The sequence below is a fragment of the Oncorhynchus mykiss genome, chromosome 6 (assembly GCF_013265735.2).
Source record: "Oncorhynchus mykiss isolate Arlee chromosome 6, USDA_OmykA_1.1, whole genome shotgun sequence".
In the NCBI taxonomy this organism is placed as follows: domain Eukaryota; kingdom Metazoa; phylum Chordata; class Actinopteri; order Salmoniformes; family Salmonidae; genus Oncorhynchus; species Oncorhynchus mykiss.
This window is the reverse complement of record NC_048570.1, coordinates 65,833,434-65,852,183: the sequence shown is the minus strand read 5'-3', so window position 1 is coordinate 65,852,183 and position 18,750 is coordinate 65,833,434. Positions and strand designations below refer to the sequence as shown.

General features: G+C 43.8%; 2 protein-coding genes across 2 annotated transcripts; one reads left to right on the top strand and one right to left on the bottom strand.

The window, feature by feature from the left end:
• Window positions 1-1,101: 1,101 nt before the first annotated feature.
• On the top strand, window positions 1,102-7,226 carry LOC110526372 (eukaryotic translation initiation factor 4 gamma 2; the record flags this gene model as incomplete). The annotated part of the gene is made up of 20 exons (XM_036981772.1): window positions 1,102-1,184; window positions 1,349-1,414; window positions 1,497-1,622; window positions 1,873-1,975; window positions 2,070-2,201; window positions 2,345-2,411; window positions 2,497-2,648; window positions 2,732-2,842; window positions 2,922-3,104; window positions 3,196-3,331; window positions 3,417-3,580; window positions 3,690-3,797; window positions 3,914-4,042; window positions 4,144-4,248; window positions 4,351-4,566; window positions 4,672-4,930; window positions 5,034-5,238; window positions 5,342-5,550; window positions 5,650-5,771; window positions 5,916-7,226. Coding segments are annotated over 20 exons (2,742 nt in total), but the record flags the coding sequence as incomplete, so codon positions are not given.
• A 1,388-nt stretch (window positions 7,227-8,614) lies between these two features.
• LOC110526370 (RNA polymerase-associated protein CTR9 homolog) lies at window positions 8,615-18,425 on the bottom strand. Its single transcript, XM_021607287.2, has 22 exons — window positions 18,195-18,425; window positions 17,641-17,739; window positions 16,570-16,809; window positions 16,360-16,477; window positions 16,178-16,267; window positions 15,839-16,095; window positions 15,641-15,748; window positions 15,313-15,549; window positions 14,945-15,163; window positions 12,974-13,157; window positions 12,609-12,883; window positions 12,420-12,507; window positions 12,157-12,305; window positions 11,926-12,042; window positions 11,219-11,364; window positions 11,062-11,133; window positions 10,724-10,859; window positions 10,373-10,516; window positions 10,100-10,227; window positions 9,914-10,013; window positions 9,690-9,796; window positions 8,615-9,590 (listed from the first exon to the last, which is right to left on the bottom strand). Exons 1-22 carry the CDS (start codon window positions 18,237-18,239, stop codon window positions 9,197-9,199), a joined length of 3,453 nt encoding a protein of 1,150 aa, XP_021462962.1. The 5' UTR covers window positions 18,240-18,425; the 3' UTR covers window positions 8,615-9,196.
• Between the last annotated feature and the right edge of the window lie 325 nt (window positions 18,426-18,750).

Sequence of the window (18,750 nt, the reverse complement as noted above, 5' to 3'; positions counted from 1 at the left end):
AAAAAAATGTAGGGGCGCTTGGAGAGGGGGGTATTTGATTCTGTTTTATGTGTGATACAAAGGCTGGCAGTCCCATCAACGTATGACGTAGATTACAGTCAGCGTTCTTTTCACCGGTGCTCGGTCTCGTCCTGGAACGCACTGCTTTTTATTTCAGTATTTCCAGTTAATTAATCACGACCAAACAGGGTCCTTCCTTCTTTAATTTTATTTCTCACATTTGGAACCACACAACCTACAAAACTGACGTTCCTTCGGTGAAGGTATGATCGTTACATCTAGTCTCTATTTAACTTTAGGTTTGGCTAGTTGGCCGTTTAACTGTTCTAAAATGGCTTCCGATTGTTAGCCTAGCTAGCTACTTGGCTAGCTTTCCAATGTGGCGTTTCCTGCGTGTGCTAACTGGATAGCAGTCTATAACCTAACTAGCAGTTGAACTACAATTTATCACGACACATTAGCAGAAAATTGAGTCTTGCCATTGGTAAAATACTACTAATATTAAGCGCTTGCCACACAGAACCGGTATATTGTTATTTTCATTTAACTGTTAATGATGACAGCTACCTGGTTAACTAATAAGCTTTGTAAATGTTTATCGTATCACAAGACCGCTGACAATAATGATGTTGAAATGTTGAAAGTGACTGCTTACTAACTAATTAGCCAGCTAACGTAGCTGAATAGTCCACCTCAACCAACAGGCAGAGAGGAAATGATGAGCTAGTTACCGGTAGCATTAATTATCTAGCTTGTTCGCTAACGTTATCATTAGTAAATTGCGACCACTTTTGATCAAAACAGACATGGATGGCTACACATGCCATGGATTCGGAATCTCAGCATTACAACGTCCTTGCCATGTTGTTTAGTTGGTTAAATGAGTCAAACATAGCTAACTACTGTAGTAGCCTAACGTTAGCTACTAGGCATTTACAACAAAGGATGTGTAACGTTAGCTGCGAGTGAAACTAGCTAACGTTAGTTAGCTCTGTGCTTTAGCAGGAAGTGTATGCCATGCGTCAAATGTATTCATTTACTTTGTACTCTAAAAAATGCCTTTCTTTCTAAAGGTCGCTTTTGCCTACCCCCACCTTTTGAATATTAATATTTTCGGGAATTCATCGTTGTCAAGCCGCCAAAGTGGAGAGTGTGATTGCAGAAGGGGGTGCTTCTCGTTTCAGGTAAGATTGTAACTTGTTTGTCTAAATGCAATTTAGTCCTCATAGGTCGTTGTTTCACTTCCTACTGATATCCCTCATAGTGTAGAATAGATTATAGCTTTAATAGTCCTAGCTATGTTCTTTTGTTCACGTTATTCTGCAAGTAAATCATATTTGTTCCACAGTGCTTCTTCGGGTGGGGGAGGAGGTAGGGGTGCCTCTCAGTACCATCCCAAGACTGTCGGCAACAGGTACTATTCAAGCCATTTTACTAAAACTAAATGTTACTCCAAACAATCTTACTTAAGATGCCACTAATGCTGTTAATTGCAGCGAGTTCCTGGGGAAAGCCCCAGGATCTAGCGTTCAGAGATGGGTTCCTTCACGAAGCACTAGACGAGATGCCAATGCCTCCAATGAAAAAGAACGACATGATGCAATCTTCAGGAAAGTGAGAGGGTATGTATCCCCTAATAAATTGTGGCTACACAAATTAGATTCAAATAAAAAGGTAATCTTGTAGGCTGTTTGACAACTTGAATCTGGTTGCTTCCCATTGCTTAAAAAAAATCCATCAGAAATGACTGGCACATTTGCAAGTCTGCAGATTTCAGTAAATGTGTGTTAGTGGTGCTATTTTCTAAAACCAGATAATGCCTTGTCTTCAGAATGCAGTATTTTTCATGTTTCCTATTCTTTCTATCCTCAGCATACTTAATAAACTGACCCCCGAGAAGTTTGACAAGCTATGCCTTGAGCTCCTGAATGTGGGCGTAGATTCAAAACTCGTCCTAAAAGGAGTGATCTTGCTGGTAATTTAAAATCTATTAGCTCTGTGTGCATTGTTTATTGATCGAGTGGAAAACGGCTATATTGTTAAGTGTGCGGTCACCCCATTTCAAACAGATTGTTGACAAAGCCCTCGAAGAGCCCAAGTATAGCTCGCTTTATGCTCAGCTATGTCTGCGCTTGGCAGAGGACGCACCGAACTTTGACGGCCCATCGCCAGAGATCCAAACGCCACAAAAACAAAGCACCGTAAGCATAGTCATTCTCATCACAGATTGATTACTACCATAATAGACAATGGTATCATGGGGGTTTAAACAACATTGTGATGAGTCTCGTTTTGTCGTTTTTCCCCTTCTAATCTTTTAATTTGGCAACAATGTGTGTTGCAGACATTCAGGAGACTTTTGATTTCTAAGCTTCAAGATGAATTTGAGAACCGCGCCAAAAATGTTGAAAGTGAGTGAATGTTTGAAAAATTAGCATATTTTCTGTGCCCTGTGTGGTTGGTTGTGTTAACCTTTGCTCTTTTCTATTCCCTCAGTCTATGACAAACATGACAACCCTCTTACCTCTGAGGAAGAGGAGCAGCACGCCATTGCCAAGTTTAAGATGCTGGGCAATATCAAATTCATCGGGGAACTTGGCAAACTTGATCTTATCCATGAATCTATCCTTCATAAGTGCATCAAAACAGTAAGTTGAATATATTAGAGCTGTTTTTACGTTTGTTAAACCATATCAAATGCATGTTAACTAATCTTTTGTCTTTATTTCAGCTTTTGGAAAAGAAGAAGAGAGTCCAACTTAAGGATATGGGGGAAGATTTGGAGTGCCTCTGTCAGATAATGAGAACAGTGGGGCCTAGACTCGATCATGAAAAGGCTAGGGTAAGCATATACTCGAGTCATTTTTATTTAGTGTCTTAATATTTTCCATTTGGGCGTGGCTAATTTGTTTCTCTTGCAGTCTTTAATGGATCAGTACTTTGGCCGTATGAAATCCTTAATGAACAACAAGGACTTGCCGGCAAGGATTCGTTTCCTGGTGCAGGATTCAGTGGAGTTGCGAGAGAACAATTGGGTGGCTCGCAAAGCTTTTATCGATAATGGACCAAAGACGATTAACCAGATTCGTCAGGAAGCAGTAAAAGTTAGTTAACCATTCTTTATTAAGTGCAGCCAAATCTTATGAAAACCTATTGCCACGGCTTGTCTTAATACACGTATGCTTTGTCTTGCAGGATTTGGGTGTTTTTATTCCACCAATGGCCCAGGGAATGAGGACTGACTTCTTTTTGGAGGGGCCCTTCATGCCTAGGATGAAACTTGACAGGGAAACTCTTGGAGGGTTGGCGGATATGTTTGGACAGATGCCAGGTACATCCATGACTGACTCTTGAGTAGTTTGAGTTTATAGCTGTCATCTCGAGTCCTGTTGTTTAACGTGTGTCCTGGCTACTAGGGAGTGGGATCGGCACAGGCCCTGGAGTGATTCAGGACCGGTATTCACCCACCATGGGCCGTCACCGCACCAACCCACTCTTCAATGGCCACAGTGGGCACACAGCCCCTGCTACCCAGTCTCAGTTCGAGATGGGAGGCAAGCCCTTCATCAAATCTAACCAGGTGAAAGTTGCACCCTTTACTAAAAGCAGCAGCTTTTTAGTATTCTTTAACTGCTCAAATCTTGATGGATTTTGCATTGCATCCAAAGTAATTTCAAACATTTTGTAAGGGGCAGAATCAAATCTTCCAGAACCAGAATCACTCGCAACAACAGCAGGCTCAGTCTAAGGACATGGCACCGCGTTTCATCAAGAAAGGATCGCTCAACGCTGATGAGGTACAACACCTGGTAGATACCCACTCTTTTAAACCACCGTTTGCACAGGCAATAAGCCAAACACTTTAGTGCAAGAGATGAGAACGATGCATAATACCCTATATTCCCCTTCTTAGATCAGTCTAAGGCCGGCACAGTCATTCCTTCTCAACACAAACCAAGTCCCAAAGTTGCAGCCACAGATACCAACGATGATTCCGCCAAGTGCTCAACCTCCACGCACTCAAACACCACCACTGGGACAGGTAAAGACAAACATGCATACTGCTTTTTTTTATAGCATTAAGCTGGAGATGATGCTTATCTAAAGTCTGTGCCCACTCTAAACGGTCTTATCATTTCTCAGCCTCCTCTGCTTGGTCTGAAAACCAACCCTCCTCCAATTCAGGAAAAACCTCCAAAGACCACCAAGAAACCGCCTCCTGCAAAGGAAGAGTTGCTTAAGATGACCGTAAGTAAAGTGGAACAATCTCGGGCACTCGCTCAAGTTGTACTTTTTGCCCCATAGAAAAAATTGTGAAAGCTAACAGTATTCTTCCATATATCTTATCAGGAGACCATAGTGACCGATTACCTGAACAGCAAAAACATTGATGAAGCTGTGAACTGTGTAAGAGAGATGAAGGCTCCCAAACACTTCCTGCCTGAGATGTTGAGCAAGATCGTGATCTGTTCTCTTGACTGCCCAGATGAAGACAAGGAGCATGCCAGCACCTTGATCCACACACTCCGCACAGAGGGCCTTGTTACTGGGGAGAGCTTCATGCGGGTCAGTCTTCCAGTCATGGCAAAGAGCTTTTGTTGTAACATATCAAAGGTTCTACTGTTCAGTGAATTTACTCACCACATGCCTGTGTACTTTTTTTTTTTACAGGCTTTCCTCAGTGTTCTGGACCAGTGTCCCAAGATCGAAGTGGACGTTCCTCTGGTGAAGTCCTACCTGGCCCAGTTTGCGGCTCGAGCCATCATCGCAGACCTGGTGAGCATGGATGAGCTAGCCCACCCTCTGGAGAATGGCACCCACTTTCCCCTCTTCCTACTTTGTCTGCAACAGACTGCCAAGCTGAAGGATCGAGAGTGGCTCACTGATCTATTCCAGCAAAGCAAGGTCAACATGCAGAAGATGCTGCCTGGTATGTTAACATCTCCTAAACCCTTATCCTAGAAAGTTCTCAAGTTTTCACATTTGAACATGATTGTTGTGATTTTGACATTTGCCGAAACTTACATCTGCAGAAATCGACCAAAACAAAGATCGCATGCTAGAGATCTTGGAGGGCAAAGGCCTGAGCTTCTTATTCCCACTCATGAAGCTGGAAAAGGAACTGCTGAAGCAGATCAAAACAGACCCCTCTCCCCAGTCCATCTACAAGTGGATCAAGGACAACATCTCCCCTACGCTCCACACCGACAAGGGCTTCGTCAACATCCTCATGACCAGGTATGGGAAAAGGGCTAATGCCCACATAGCAGAGTTCTGTGGTTATGCATCTTGAAATTACTTATGTTAAAGACTGTCTGAATTCTGCTCTCCCCCACCCCAGTTTCTTGCAGTACATTGCCCAAGAGATAAATGCCAATGAGGAAGAAGACCAGTTATCAGCCCCCACTAAAGAACAGCTGGACCAGGAGAAGCAGCTGCTGCTGGCCTTCAAGCCAGTGATGCAGAAGTTCCTGCATGATCACCAGGACCTGCAAGTCAGTGCCCTCTACGCACTGCAGGTCCACTGCAACGCTAAAGCTTTCCCTAAAGGTACGTACAGGTCACGGGGTCAAATTATTACTATGCAAACACATTTTCCTCATGGTTTTTGTTTAAAGTTTTTTTTCAATACAGATTTTTCTTCTCTAGGCATGTTACTGCGCTATTTTGTCCACTTCTACGATATGGAAATCATTGAAGAAGAAGCCTTTCTTGCATGGAAAGAAGACATAACTCAAGAGTTTCCTGGAAAGGGAAAAGCATTATTCCAGGTAATTAGATTACTCCCAGACAATTTGTATTGCAACTCACACCATTGCAGGTGCGTACTAAACTGGCTTTTATTAGACCAGAAATGTATTACCCGTGTCTGTGGTGTATCTCTGTTTTGGGCTCATGGTATGTTTCCTGTGAAGGTGAACCAGTGGCTGACCTGGCTGGAGACTGCTGAGGAAGAGGAGTCTGAGGAGGAAGCTGACTGAAGATCCAGCCAAAAGCCTTATGGTGCAAAAAATGCTATTGATACTGTTTTTTTGTTGTTCCCCTGTCCCAATATGATATGCATACCTAACCACTGCAACACTTCATTCCGCTATCAAGTTTTTGTCCATGTTAAGCCAATGCATTTTTTTTTATTTTTGGCTCTTTTCTAGCGCTTAAGCGTAATAATGGTTTGCCATCTGTTTTTAAGAGCCCCTTTTTTAAGATCAATGGTATTAGCTGCTTTGAATAGACCTTTGTTATTCTTCAAGAAAATTGCAAGGGCCTTGTTCCTGCTGCTGAATTCTATGCTTTTTTTTTTGTGTTAACCAATTAACAACACTGTAGAGATGCACTTTGCTCAACGTCATACATGAGTCGTTGCAATATTCACTCATCTGTTGATTGTTACAAAGAATCCTCAACTGTAATCATTGGTTACCATAACATTTAATGGTTTTATTTGCTTGTGTTTCTACCTCCTCCTTATGGGCTTCATGTGCTGGGTTTGAATTACATAATGTCTCCATTTCAAATGTAAACACTTCTGGACTAATGCACAAGTCTGTAATAAAAAAAAAAAGGTTTTACTTGCACAATAATATCTTGATTGTAAGAATTCAAAGTGGTTTTGTGGATGTATGTATGGCACATCACCTAGGAGAGATGAAATTATGCGGCCTTGTTAATTTATCAACCCTCGTTGCTGTGTCTCCCCCCCCCCCCCCCCTTCTGTGTCTGTCAAACATTGTGATACTTGAATTCTGATTTTCTTTACAGGGAACAACCAAACAATGGGTGAGTTGGTTTTGCATGGCTCGGTGCCCGATGGAATGGTCTAAAAATGTGCAAGTTACCCATCCGGGGCATTTGGCCATGCAAAACCAACTCACTTGGTCTGTTCTCATGCAACAATTTTCAAACTACAGAGGTGCAACATGTTTTATTGGTGAATGATGTTAACATGAGAAATTATTTCAATTTTGTTACACTTTCTCTGCCCCCCCCCGTGTGAAAATTTGAAGCCTGTTTGCCATAATGTCTGATCCAGATATTTATTGATCGTTTTTATCATGATTAAAAAAAATAATAATCTCAACTTATGATCTGATGAAATTATGCGGTATACATCTGTACTGTACAACTTTCTGTAAAAGTGTTACTGTAATGTTCTGTAAGTGCTAAGAATGTTCTTGTGTACCACTATTGCTTAACTTTCAAATAAAGTTAAACACTGTGTTCACTTAGACTTGTCCTGGGTAATATTTATTGAGTTTCAGGCTTGTAAATGGGAGCCCAAGAGCAGCAACATGGCCATTTTAATATGGTTTATAACGTCCTTCAACTACTGTATTAGTGTATGGTTGCTATGTAGAACTCCCCAGTGACCAAGGCAAGCTCTCAAACACTTCCTGTGTTTCTTAGTAGGCCTCTGAGGAATGCCCAACAATTACAGAAATTCCTGTTACCATGGAAGTTAACTTTGTTTAGATTTTTAAGGAATTCTTGCCTTAATATAGCACATTGTCACACCATTATTTGTCCATTCCCATACTGAAAGGTTTTATTGCAATGGACTGATCCTTTTGGAGAACACGTCAAAGATCATCAGTGCCCACACGTGGTATGCATTTTGTAAGAAATTATAGTTAGAAAGGTACTTTTTTATTGAAGTAGGTTGCAAAGGACAGATGTGACGCGGCATAAAGTGGGTGGTTCGAGCCCTGAATGCTGATTGGCCGACAGATTATCAGATCGTATACCACGGGTATGACAAAACATTTATATTTACTGCTCTAATTACATTGGTAACCAGTTTATGGTATATGGTCAATATACCACAGCTAAGGGCTGTATCCAGGCACTTCGCGTTGCATCAGTGCTTAGCCGTGGTATATTGGCTATATACCACACCCACTCGGCCCTTATTGCTTAAATATAGTACTGTAGCAATTTTGCATGTCAGTAAGTGGTTGCAAGGGGAAGATGAGGCCCATTAGTAGCAGTTGTACAGCATGTCCACAGCTAAATAAGGCAATGGATTAGTGTATTTAGTGGGCCGGGAGTATTCACCAGAATTGTGTTGAGCATTTGCAATGCACTTTAGGCTATTGCCTAGTTGTTCACTTTACTTCTATAGTCCCATTTCCTTATGATCTTTTATTCTTAGATTAAGCATCCCATCTGCACTTCAAACAGAACTACACTGGTACCCATATTTAGAACCATGTTTAGGCTACCAACACAGTGACAACTCTGAGAAAACTTCTACAAACAAGCGTCAAACTCATTCCATGGATGGCCTAGTTTGTTTTTTCCTTTCAATTAAGACCTAGACAACCAGGTGAGGGGAGTTCCTTACTAATCAAGTACAAGAGAGGAGTGAAAACAGACAGCCCCGTCAGACATACCCTGATCTGGTGTTGTCAGTTCCAGAGGCTGGCCACAGACAGGACCCACAGAGGTACCTCTGGAATGGGGCCATGTATTCAGGGTCTCGATGTGTCAACTCTATAATTACATTTACAACTGCATCACATAGGTCTGCTGCCAGATTACTTAGCACTTCTTGTCTCCATATAGAGGATGTTGATTTTTTTTAAATGGCACATATATACACTTTCACTATTGATTCTGAACTTGTAATCTGCCATTTTATTCACCTCAACATGACTAACAATATTTTTCTGAATGGCAGAGGGCATGTTGATACACAAACAAGGCAAATGCAGCCAAAACAATTGACACATTACCCCATAATCAGAAGATAAGTGTCAAGTTGTTTTCCAATGTCATACAAGCAGCTTCATCATCAGAAATAGAAAAAAAAACTATTTATTTTGTGTTTGTTTATTATCTACATAGAATTTGTCCCAAATCTGGGCCAATTTACTAATTTTCCATGACATCACCTCTTCCAATCATTTTAAGATATAAAATATATGGGTTACAGCTGCCAGAATACTTACAAGTCACATTTCCCATCAATCATCAACAAAACAAAAGCACACGAGGTACAGCATCAATGCAAAAGTCTTAACAGTCTGGTGACAAAAAACAATTAAAGACAACCCACATTATGGGCCACAATGCTACACTGCATGTGCTCATTTCAATTTCATGGTACAAACCAAGACGGAACAAAAAAGCCTCTACAAAAATCAATGTCAAAATAACTTTTTTTTTGTTGAAAAAAGTCAGTTCTGAGTTTGAAGCCTCAGTCGCTGTCAGAGCCAGAGCCGTGGTTGGAGGCCTCGTTGGCAGAGCCCCCTGGTTCTGATCCATTGTCGGAGCGGCGTGGGGAGCCCGCCGGAGAGCCCGCTTCAGAGCCAGAGGCTGCGGCCGGTGAGCCTGGCCGGGACTCGTTCTCCGACCCAGAGCGGCTCCTCTTGCTCTCGTTATCAGACTGCTCTGAGTCAGACTGCTGCTGCACTCTCTTCCTCTTCACTGGACGTTCGCTGCCTGAGTCGCTACCCGAGTTTCCAGAGCGTTGGGGGCTTCCAGCGTCGCTGCCAGAGCGGTTCCGGCCCCCGTCGGACTCACTGTCGGAGGCGATGCGCTTCTTGTGGCTGCTCTCATTATCAGAGCCTGAACCACTGTCTCTGGGGTTTCTGGGTGGTCAACAGATATATGACATATTAGTGGCACAAAACTCTTCGGAGTTGTATTTTCATGTAGCATTTTATGTACGAATGAGTTTATGCCCTTACCGGTCTTCAGCAATTTTCAGTCCATCCTCGTCTGATGAAGAGTCAGAGGATGAGATGATGGCCTTCGACTTGATCTTGCCTTTGAGAGACGGTGGCACAGGCTCGGCCTAGACAAAAACAGAATGGTTACAACTCTGGGCCTAAGGCCGGGCATTTGGGTAAAACAAAAAAAATATATACCATTAGAAAGACAAAAAGACAGTAACAAACTAGATTTAACTGACCCTTTGGAACTTCTTGCCGCCCGCTCTGGGTTTGCGTTGCTTTTTGGGCCGTGAGCCTCCTTCCTCGTCATCGCTGCCATCGTCACCCCCTTTGTTGGATCTGAAATACACAGTCACAGTGCCACTCACACCAGGCCATTTTCCTACCGGTCACTACAAATAAAACACTTTCCACAGCAGTCTCACCTCCTCCTCTTCTTGCGGCCCTCCTCCTCACTTCCGCTGCCACCCTTCCTCTTCTTCCTCCTTCTCACTGGCAGGTCCTCATCAGAGCCATCGTTGACAAACTCATCAAAGTCACCCCCTTTCTTGCGCTGGGGAGAACAAAACAAACAATATGGTCACACTGCACCCTAGAGCCTTTGTTTGAGGTTCATATCAATCTGATGTGCCATGAGCTAATCATTGATCAACCCAAACCTCTGCGTTGCACTAGCTGTTCGACACATTTACACTCACTCGGCCGCCACCTTTCTTCTTCTCTTTCCTTTCCTCCTTCATTCCATCGGCGAAGGAGAGCAGACCCTTGGTCTTCTCCACATACATGGCTCTCTGCTCCAGCAGCTTCTTCTGATCCTCTTCCTGCTTGGTTCTCTTCTCCTCCTGGTGGGGCAGGAGGAAGACAAGGTCAGTGGGTTAGTCACACTGTTATAAAGGAATACATTTACAGTGGACCAAAGAAACATGTTACTCAAGACATCACAGGCTCAAGTAAGGTCTGTTTACTTAAATGTCTTATCCATTATGGTTTACAAGTACAACATAGAAGGGATGAGGGACTTGTGGAGATGTGACATTCCATAGACAGACCTGTTCTTTATGCATCTGTTGGCGCAGGAAGTCCCTCTCCTGATCCTGTTTGGCCCGGATCTCCTTCTCCTCCTCGTCCTGCTTCCTGGCCCGAGCCACGTGGTACTGGGCCTGACTCAGCAGGTCAGAGCATTGCCTGCAACGGCCCCCACACAAACACAGCTCACAATCCAGGCTTAGCCCGACATCTGATGGCTGGGCTCAGCTGTCATTCCTCTAATTCCTCTGAGATATGATCTGAATTTTGGCTAAGAGTGGTTTATTGATTTACTGAAGGCTATGAAGTAAGTACTGGCCTGAATTTGGATTTTAGAGGGGAGATATTTGTTCAAACTGACCTGGCCTCAGTGGAGGCAAGCACTAGGTCGAACCTCATCTTGTCACCAGCCTTGGCAAGGTAGCTGAAATACCTGAAACAAAAAGAGAAGACAGAATTAGGCTGAGAAAAGTGAAGGATCATTTTAGGAGAGGTGTTAAAGTGAGTTTAGGGTGTACCGGTGGGCCAGCTCCAGCTCTTTGACAGCACTGAGTACAGCCTTTAGGTTACTCTTCTCATCCTTCAGCACCAGAGTGGCCAGCCTCTGCAGCACCAGGGCCACGTTGAACATCAGCACCGTGTCACTGGGGGCCACGTGACGCGCCTGGGGACACAGCCAGCCACTTTTGTTTTCTTCCATTTAACCTTTATTTAACTAGGCAAGTCAGTTTAGAACAAATTCTTATTTACAATGACGGCCTACCCCGGCCAAACCCTAACGATGCTGGGCCAATTGTGCGCCGCCATATGAGACTCCCAGTCACGGCCGGTTGTGATACAGCTTGGAACCGAGCAGGGTCTGTAGTGATGCCTCTAGCACTGAGATGCAGTGCGTTAGACCACTGCGCAACTCAGGAGCCATCAGTGAGTAACAGGTAGGGTTGCAAAATTCCATGAACTTTCAATACATTCCCTGGTTTCCCAGAAATCCTGGTTGGAGGATATTGAATTTCCTGTTTATTCCCATCTGATTACGGGAATCCTCAAACCGGGATTTCAGGAAAACCTTGGAATTTATAGAAAGTTCTCAGAATTTTGCAACCCTAGTAACAGAACACTCACACAAGGGTCACCCTGCTCTCACATAAACAAGCTCAGACAAATGAAGCCCAGCCATAGGGTTACTAAAAGGAATGAGAGACGCTTCGTTTCACACAAATCTCACCTTCAGCAGAGTCTGTTTGCACTCCTGGAGTTTCCCGCATTTGAAGAGTGCCCGAGCCAGGTACAGCAGCACCTCAGTGTTCTGATGCTTGTAGAATTTCTTCAGACAGTTCTCGTACTAAACGGCACAATGAGTGGATAAGATATTTTAATAGAACTCAAGTAAAAAAAAATGTAAAAAGGAATATAAAAAACCCTGCAGTGTGTACTATGAGCCAGTACAGAGCCTTACCATCTGCACAGCGCTGATGTACTGTTTCTGCTCCACGTAGATGTGGGCCAGATTGAGCCAGACGTCGCTGATATCAGCTGTGGCTTCTCTCACCTGGGCAAACACGTCACGGGCCTCTCGGTAGTAGCCCTTATGGGCCAGGACGGCACCTGGACAGAAAAGACAGCAAACTCTGAGGTATTTACATGCTAATAGTTAATACTCAGACTTGACTGTGCTTAAGCATTTATGTGAATACAATGAGTGAGAGAAGGCCAACAAACCTATGCCGTTGGCAGCGTAAAGATTCTTGGAGTCGTTTCGTAGGACCTGTTTGTAAATGGCCAGGGCTCGATCCTGATGTCTCTTTTCCTGGAGGGACACAACCACAGACACAGACAAATGATGAAGGCAATGTTTCTGACAGTGATGATTTATGGCTCCACATCAAAACAACTGATATTCTGCCGTACCTTCTCCCGGTCCCTAGTGGGCTGGTGCAGGGTCTGGAGCCACACGTTGCCCAGGGCCAGCATGGAGTAGGTGTCGTTCTGAGTGGACGGCTGCTTGAGGATACGCTCAAACTTCTTCTGACCCGGACCCCACTCCTGCTTGGCCAAGTGGAGATTCCCGATCAGGGACCAGGCGTCTGGGTGATCCTGATTAATCTGCAGAGCCTCTTTGAACCAGTCGGAAGCTTCATAGAAGTTTCCTTTGTCACGAGCCATTGCCCCAAGACGCAGGTAACCTGCAAGCAACAACAAAGGACCAATTGATACGCACACACCCTAAGGAGACAGCCATTAACCAAAACATACAGTGTGTCTTCAGTGCTTACAGTCAACGTAGTTGGGATGTTCCCTCAGGATGTTCTTGTAGAGTTTCTCCGCCTCGTGGAATTCGCACATGGCCTCGTAGAGCCTGGCTAGGTTGTAAGAGGTGGTGACAGAGATGGCGTTGTAGTAATGCTCGTCATGCTCGCCCTCAGCTTTGGCCCGCTCCAAAGAAGCCAGGAAGTATTTCTAAACATGGACAGACAGAACAAACCCCTGAAAACTATTTATAGCTCTGTTGTGTCTACTAGTTGGGCGATGCTTGGAATGACACATCATCCTGTCCAAACACCATTGATATACGGTTGTATAGTAAAAAAAAAAATAATAAATTGTTAAAAAAATCTGGGGGGTGTGCGTTGCACAGACGGGGTCAGTCGATTGGCGGGAAGAACGCACTATAAAGGACACATTTCTAGGCCTGAACAGTGTAAAGCCTAGTTATTTATCTAGTTGAGGCTGTAAAATGATATACAAAATTGGTAGAGCGGTTTCTCTTGTTTATAAAAAATGCTCCGATATCAGTTAAAAACTAACATTATAGCCGTATCAAGTGTAGTCCACTGTCATTTCATTAGGCTACTTTCCAACAGTTTCAGACAAAAAAAAATAAAAAAGGCGTGATGGGATTTCACTATAGTACAGTCTGCCTTATGCCATAACAGAAAAAAACTATGGCTCCTTGGAGGAAAAAAAAGCTAATCTTTGCCTGTTTGGTTTCAGGCTGAATGATAAAAGTGAGCCAGCAGACCTGACATAACGGTGAGCCAGCAGACCTGAATAAAGGTGAGCCAGCAGACCTGAATAAAGGTGAGCCAGCAGACCTGAATAAAGGTGAGCCAGCAGACCTGAATAAAGGTGAGCCAGCAGACCTGAATAAAGGTGAGCCAGCAGACCTGAATAAAGGTGAGCCAGCAGACCTGAATAAAGGTGAGCCAGCAGACCTGAATAAAGGTGAGCCAGCAGACCTGAATAAAGGTGAGCCAGCAGACCTGAATAAAGGTGAGCCAGCAGACCTGAATAAAGGTGAGCCAGCAGACCTGACCTAAGTCACTTTCAGAACGTGTAAAAAGACAATCAGGGCAAAGGATCGACAGACTACAAACCTCCGTCAACATTTACAAGTCCATCATCCTGCTGAGTTCGCTACTCTGGGGCAGAAAAGTTGAACATGCTGGTGTTCCTTGCCAGAAACCATTAGGTAGGCCTAAGACATGGTTTAAATAAAATAAAAAAAACAGACCTAAAAGGTTCAGGGCCATTCCCCTCAGAAATGTCCGGGAACTTGCAGGTGCCTTGGTGGAAGAGTGTGGTAATATCTCACAGCAAGAACTGGCAAATCTGGTGCAGTCCATGAGGAGGAGATGCACTGCAGTACTTAACGCAGTTGGTGGCCACACCAGATACTGGCTGTTACTTTTGACCTCCCCCTTTGTTCAGGGACACATTATTCAATTTCTGTTAGTCACATGTCTGTGGAACTTGTTCAGTTGTTGAATCTTGTTATGTTCATACAAATATTTGTATGTTCAGTTTGCTGAAAATAAACAGTTGACAGTGAGAGAATGTTTCTTTTTTTGCTGAGTTTACATTGTTCTCTTGCATTATGTTAACAGTTTAACAACCTCATATGTATTGAACATTTAGGCTATGGCAAATAGGGAATAGGCCATTTGGCATGTCGCCCTGCTGTGTGCTCTGTGCAGCGCTGTTGTTCGCTGCCAGACTCCAGAGGTGCAGTCAAATTCAAATACGCTAAACTATCGTGTGACATTACGATGTCGTCACTATCAACAATGGCTGTCAAACACCGTCGATAGACGACACAATCGAAAATCACCCAACCCTAGTGTCTACCATTACCAAAGGCAAGTTACGAAACTACAAATAACCATTAAAGTAGTTAATGAATTAATTGCTACAACATGTAATGACTAATTCTAGTCAGGCAGCTCTGCCATCCTCCTAAACTGTACCTTGGCCTCTCCCAGGTTCCCCAGTCTGAAGTGGAGAGCCCCCAGGTTGTTGAGGATCTCAGGGGGGACGTCAGCCTGGACCTTCTCCTGCAGAATGCGGGTGGCCGTGCCGTAGGCAGAGAGGGCGCCCTGGATGTCGGTCTGCTCCAGGATCTGGGCCAGCTCGATCCAGGCCTCCACGTCATCAGGGTACTGCTCGGTCACCTTCTTCAGATGACCCTGCAGAACACAAAGACATTACATGTTATTGATTTTTACAATAGTGCTGATTGACATCTACAGAGTTACAAGTGAAGAGATAATTCCACAAAGATCAGACAAACACATACTTCATGTGAGGTTCACCTTCACATAGCGGTTTTACTTACTTTGGCAATGTCTCTCTTTTCCTGATCATCTGAAGTAGCATAAAGAGAGCCCAGGATCTTCATGGTTTCATAGTTGTTGGGGTAGGCCTTTAGGACCTTCTCAAAGCACTGGGCTGCATTCTCCTTGTCTCTACGGTACACGTACATCTGCCCCAGGCCAAAGAAAGGCAGCACAAAGGTAGACGAGGCAAACTGGGTGGCCTGGTAGTAGTACTGGAAGGCCTGGTCATAGTCCTCCTGAAACACACAAGCAAGGAGAGATGTAATGCCAATTCAATTAGAAAAGCAAAAGTCTTCCCGAAAAATAAACTGAGGCCTTAGCGCTTACCTGTACATGAAAGGAGCGGGCCAACTGGTAGCAGCTCTCAGCCTGCATAGCTTCCACCTCTGTGTTGTGAAAGGCATGGAGAGCCAGGTGCTGCACTTTACTGTAGTCCTGAAAATAAGTACATCAATGTGAATGATAAACGATGCTCAGGTCAAGACATGTTACTATATACCAGGAATAAGATGACAACCTTCTCACCTTTTTGAAGAAGAAGTGGTTAGCCAGGTGGTTGAGCACCATGGGGTTGCTGGGGTCGATGGTGTAGGCTCTGGATAAGAGCTGCACTCCATTCTTGATGGAGTCGGGCTCCTTGCTGTTGAGCTCCAGCACAGCCAAGCCCACAAGGGCTCCCACACACTTGGAGTTGAGCTCCAGGGCCCGGCCAAAGGCCAGACGGGCCTTCTCCAGCTTACTGAGCTTGACAAAGCAGTGGCCCATCCCCAGCCTCACTTCGGCTGGGAAGATAAATAGTGACAGTATATTAGGAGACACCAGGGATATTATTTATAATATGACAGGTGCAAGTGAAATGCTTACCAGGACATCCAGGGTTTGTGCGTAGAGCCTTCTTATAGTAGGCCAGTGCTCCCCTGTAATCCTTCTTATTGAAGGAGATGCAAGCTTTACCTGTTGAAATAAAATGTATAATGGTTAGGCCCTATTTCAAAGTGAACCTTTGTGGTTGTAATGGTAGATCTTTCCCTTTGTGATTTACTTACCAAGTAGAGCAGGGATGTTATTGGTGGACTGATTCAAGACAAAGTGGAACTGAGCGTCAGCCTGGTCCATTTTGTCCCCCTCCAGCAGACAGAAACAGGCTCTTCCCAACAAGTGGTTCTGTTACAAACAAATAGAATACATTTATGATTTTTTATGATGGGGAAATTAACTTTCACATTATCCAATAACTGTTAAGCAGATTTTCTTACCTGGTCGTACATGATGATCTTGTCTGCCATGGTGTAGAGCAGGGTGGCCTGAGTGATGAGCTCCTTCTTGGCATCTTTGTTCTTCTCTTTACGTGCCTGCTGGACATAGTAGGCTGCCAAGGTGTCCAGACAGGTCATCTGGTCCTTCTCATGGTCTCTGTAGTCTAGGTTCCCATCGATACGGGCCGCCTCCAGCAGCTTGACAAAGTCCTCCGTCTTCGTCTGTTTGTAATACTCCAGCTAAAAGAAAAATGTTTTTGTTTATTTTGGTGACAAACAATCCCTGAACAAACCCTCAGTCAGTGGGAATGCAACTACATAACTCACCAGGGAGGATAGCCCATTTCCTGGACCAGAGTTCTGTGTGACACCTTGGGAGATATTTGCCGACCCGTACCTGTGCCTGTTTGGTAACGCTTTTCCCACGTCTGAGAATATATCAGCGGTTGGTGGACAGTTCCGATAAGGAAATTGTTGTTTACGTCACCGGGCTGTGCCCAGGAAAGGATTACATTAAATTGTTAGATGCTACCACCCCCCCCCCCCCAAATCAAAACATTCCATGTTGTGTCTCGCTTGTGTGTTTCACACTTGTTTGTCTAGCTAATCAACCTCACAATTGGGCAGCATGCTGCTGCAGACGGGTAGTAGAACAGAGCGTGTTCGCGCAAACATTGACATCCATGTTTGGTTTTGACTTGGGGATGGTATCCTCTAACAAATGGATTAAATTATTTCCTTCAGCGATGCAGACGACAATTTCCTTAACAGAACTGTCCACGGATATACTCTCCAACATGGGAAAAGTGTCTCCAAACAGACACAGGCCAGCAAATATCTCACACGTCTATCCAATGGTATGCCCTAAGACGGAATGTTACTGTAAAATAACTGTACATGGCGGCAAGCCTGTAGGGCTACAGGGAGGAGTTACAGGTAACAGTACAAATTACAATCTAACTGTATTTGATGCAACACTCACACAGAGTAAAATGTACAACTATCAATTCAACCATTACATTTTTTAAGGCTTAAATGAATTCTCATTCCAGTCTGTGTATTCATACTTACAGCAAGAGCAATCCATATGTGCAACTGTGTGTGCTCCTGTTTCAGGATACTGATGACCTCATCTCCTTCTGGCAACTGGTCGAAATCAAGCTCAATAACCTGCAGAACAAATAATTGATTCACTAACAATACACGGGTCTACGTGAACACCAGTTTGTACACATACAACATGACCTTTAACCTATGGCTAAAAAGCTTGATCAGAGGCCAAGTTATTTTATTAAATGTTTTGACTGGGGAGAAGAAGTGGCTGCATTTTATTGGTTCCTGAGACTTGTATCTCACGTTAATTAACTAGCTAACTAGTTCGCTTACTGAATGATCTGAACGACAATATAAACTGTAGCAATAGACAACTTGCAAGTCTAACCTGGGTTATGACCCATCATTTTCATGACTAATAATAAAAAATGTTTTTTACAAAATCTCAGAAGTTCTTAGCGATCTAGCTGACGTTAGTCAACAAACACAGGGCAATACTACGTTAATAGCTAACGTTAGTAGGCTAGCTGTAGCAATCCACGGTCAAACAAAGCAGCGTAGCTAGTCCTTACCTCGTCGGTGTCCCGTAAGGGGATTTCAATTGAACCCCGAGACATATTGGCTGATGGAAATCCACGTCCCTACTCTAATATATTCCCAAAATGTGTTCAGCTGTACCCGTGGTCTCAAAGATCTGGCTCCACTTCCGCTCTGGAACAAATGCATAGGTGTTCACAAAACAATGTCCGGGTAGTACAGCGAGCGACTGGTGGAATGATATGACCCACTAGTGTAATACCGGTAGCAAATGTTTTATCTCTCTTCTTGGCAGCCTAAACTTATTTCGACTGAAAGAGAAACATTCTGTATTTTCACAGTAGTATTTGTTGTATTTTCAAAAGTAGTAGGTATACTAGTTGTTTAGAAATCTGTAAATGTTTGTTAATAATAAATGGTGTTGTGTTCACTATTTTACCATGCGCAAAGTAGGGAACTTGAATTTGTTCATTATGCAGTGCGCCAGTGTGCCTTTCCATTCAAGCTCCATAGTGGTCGTGTTCGAGAGCATCAAAACCGTGATGTATCATGGGTACATTATGACTGACTGATCTACAAATAATAAAAGAC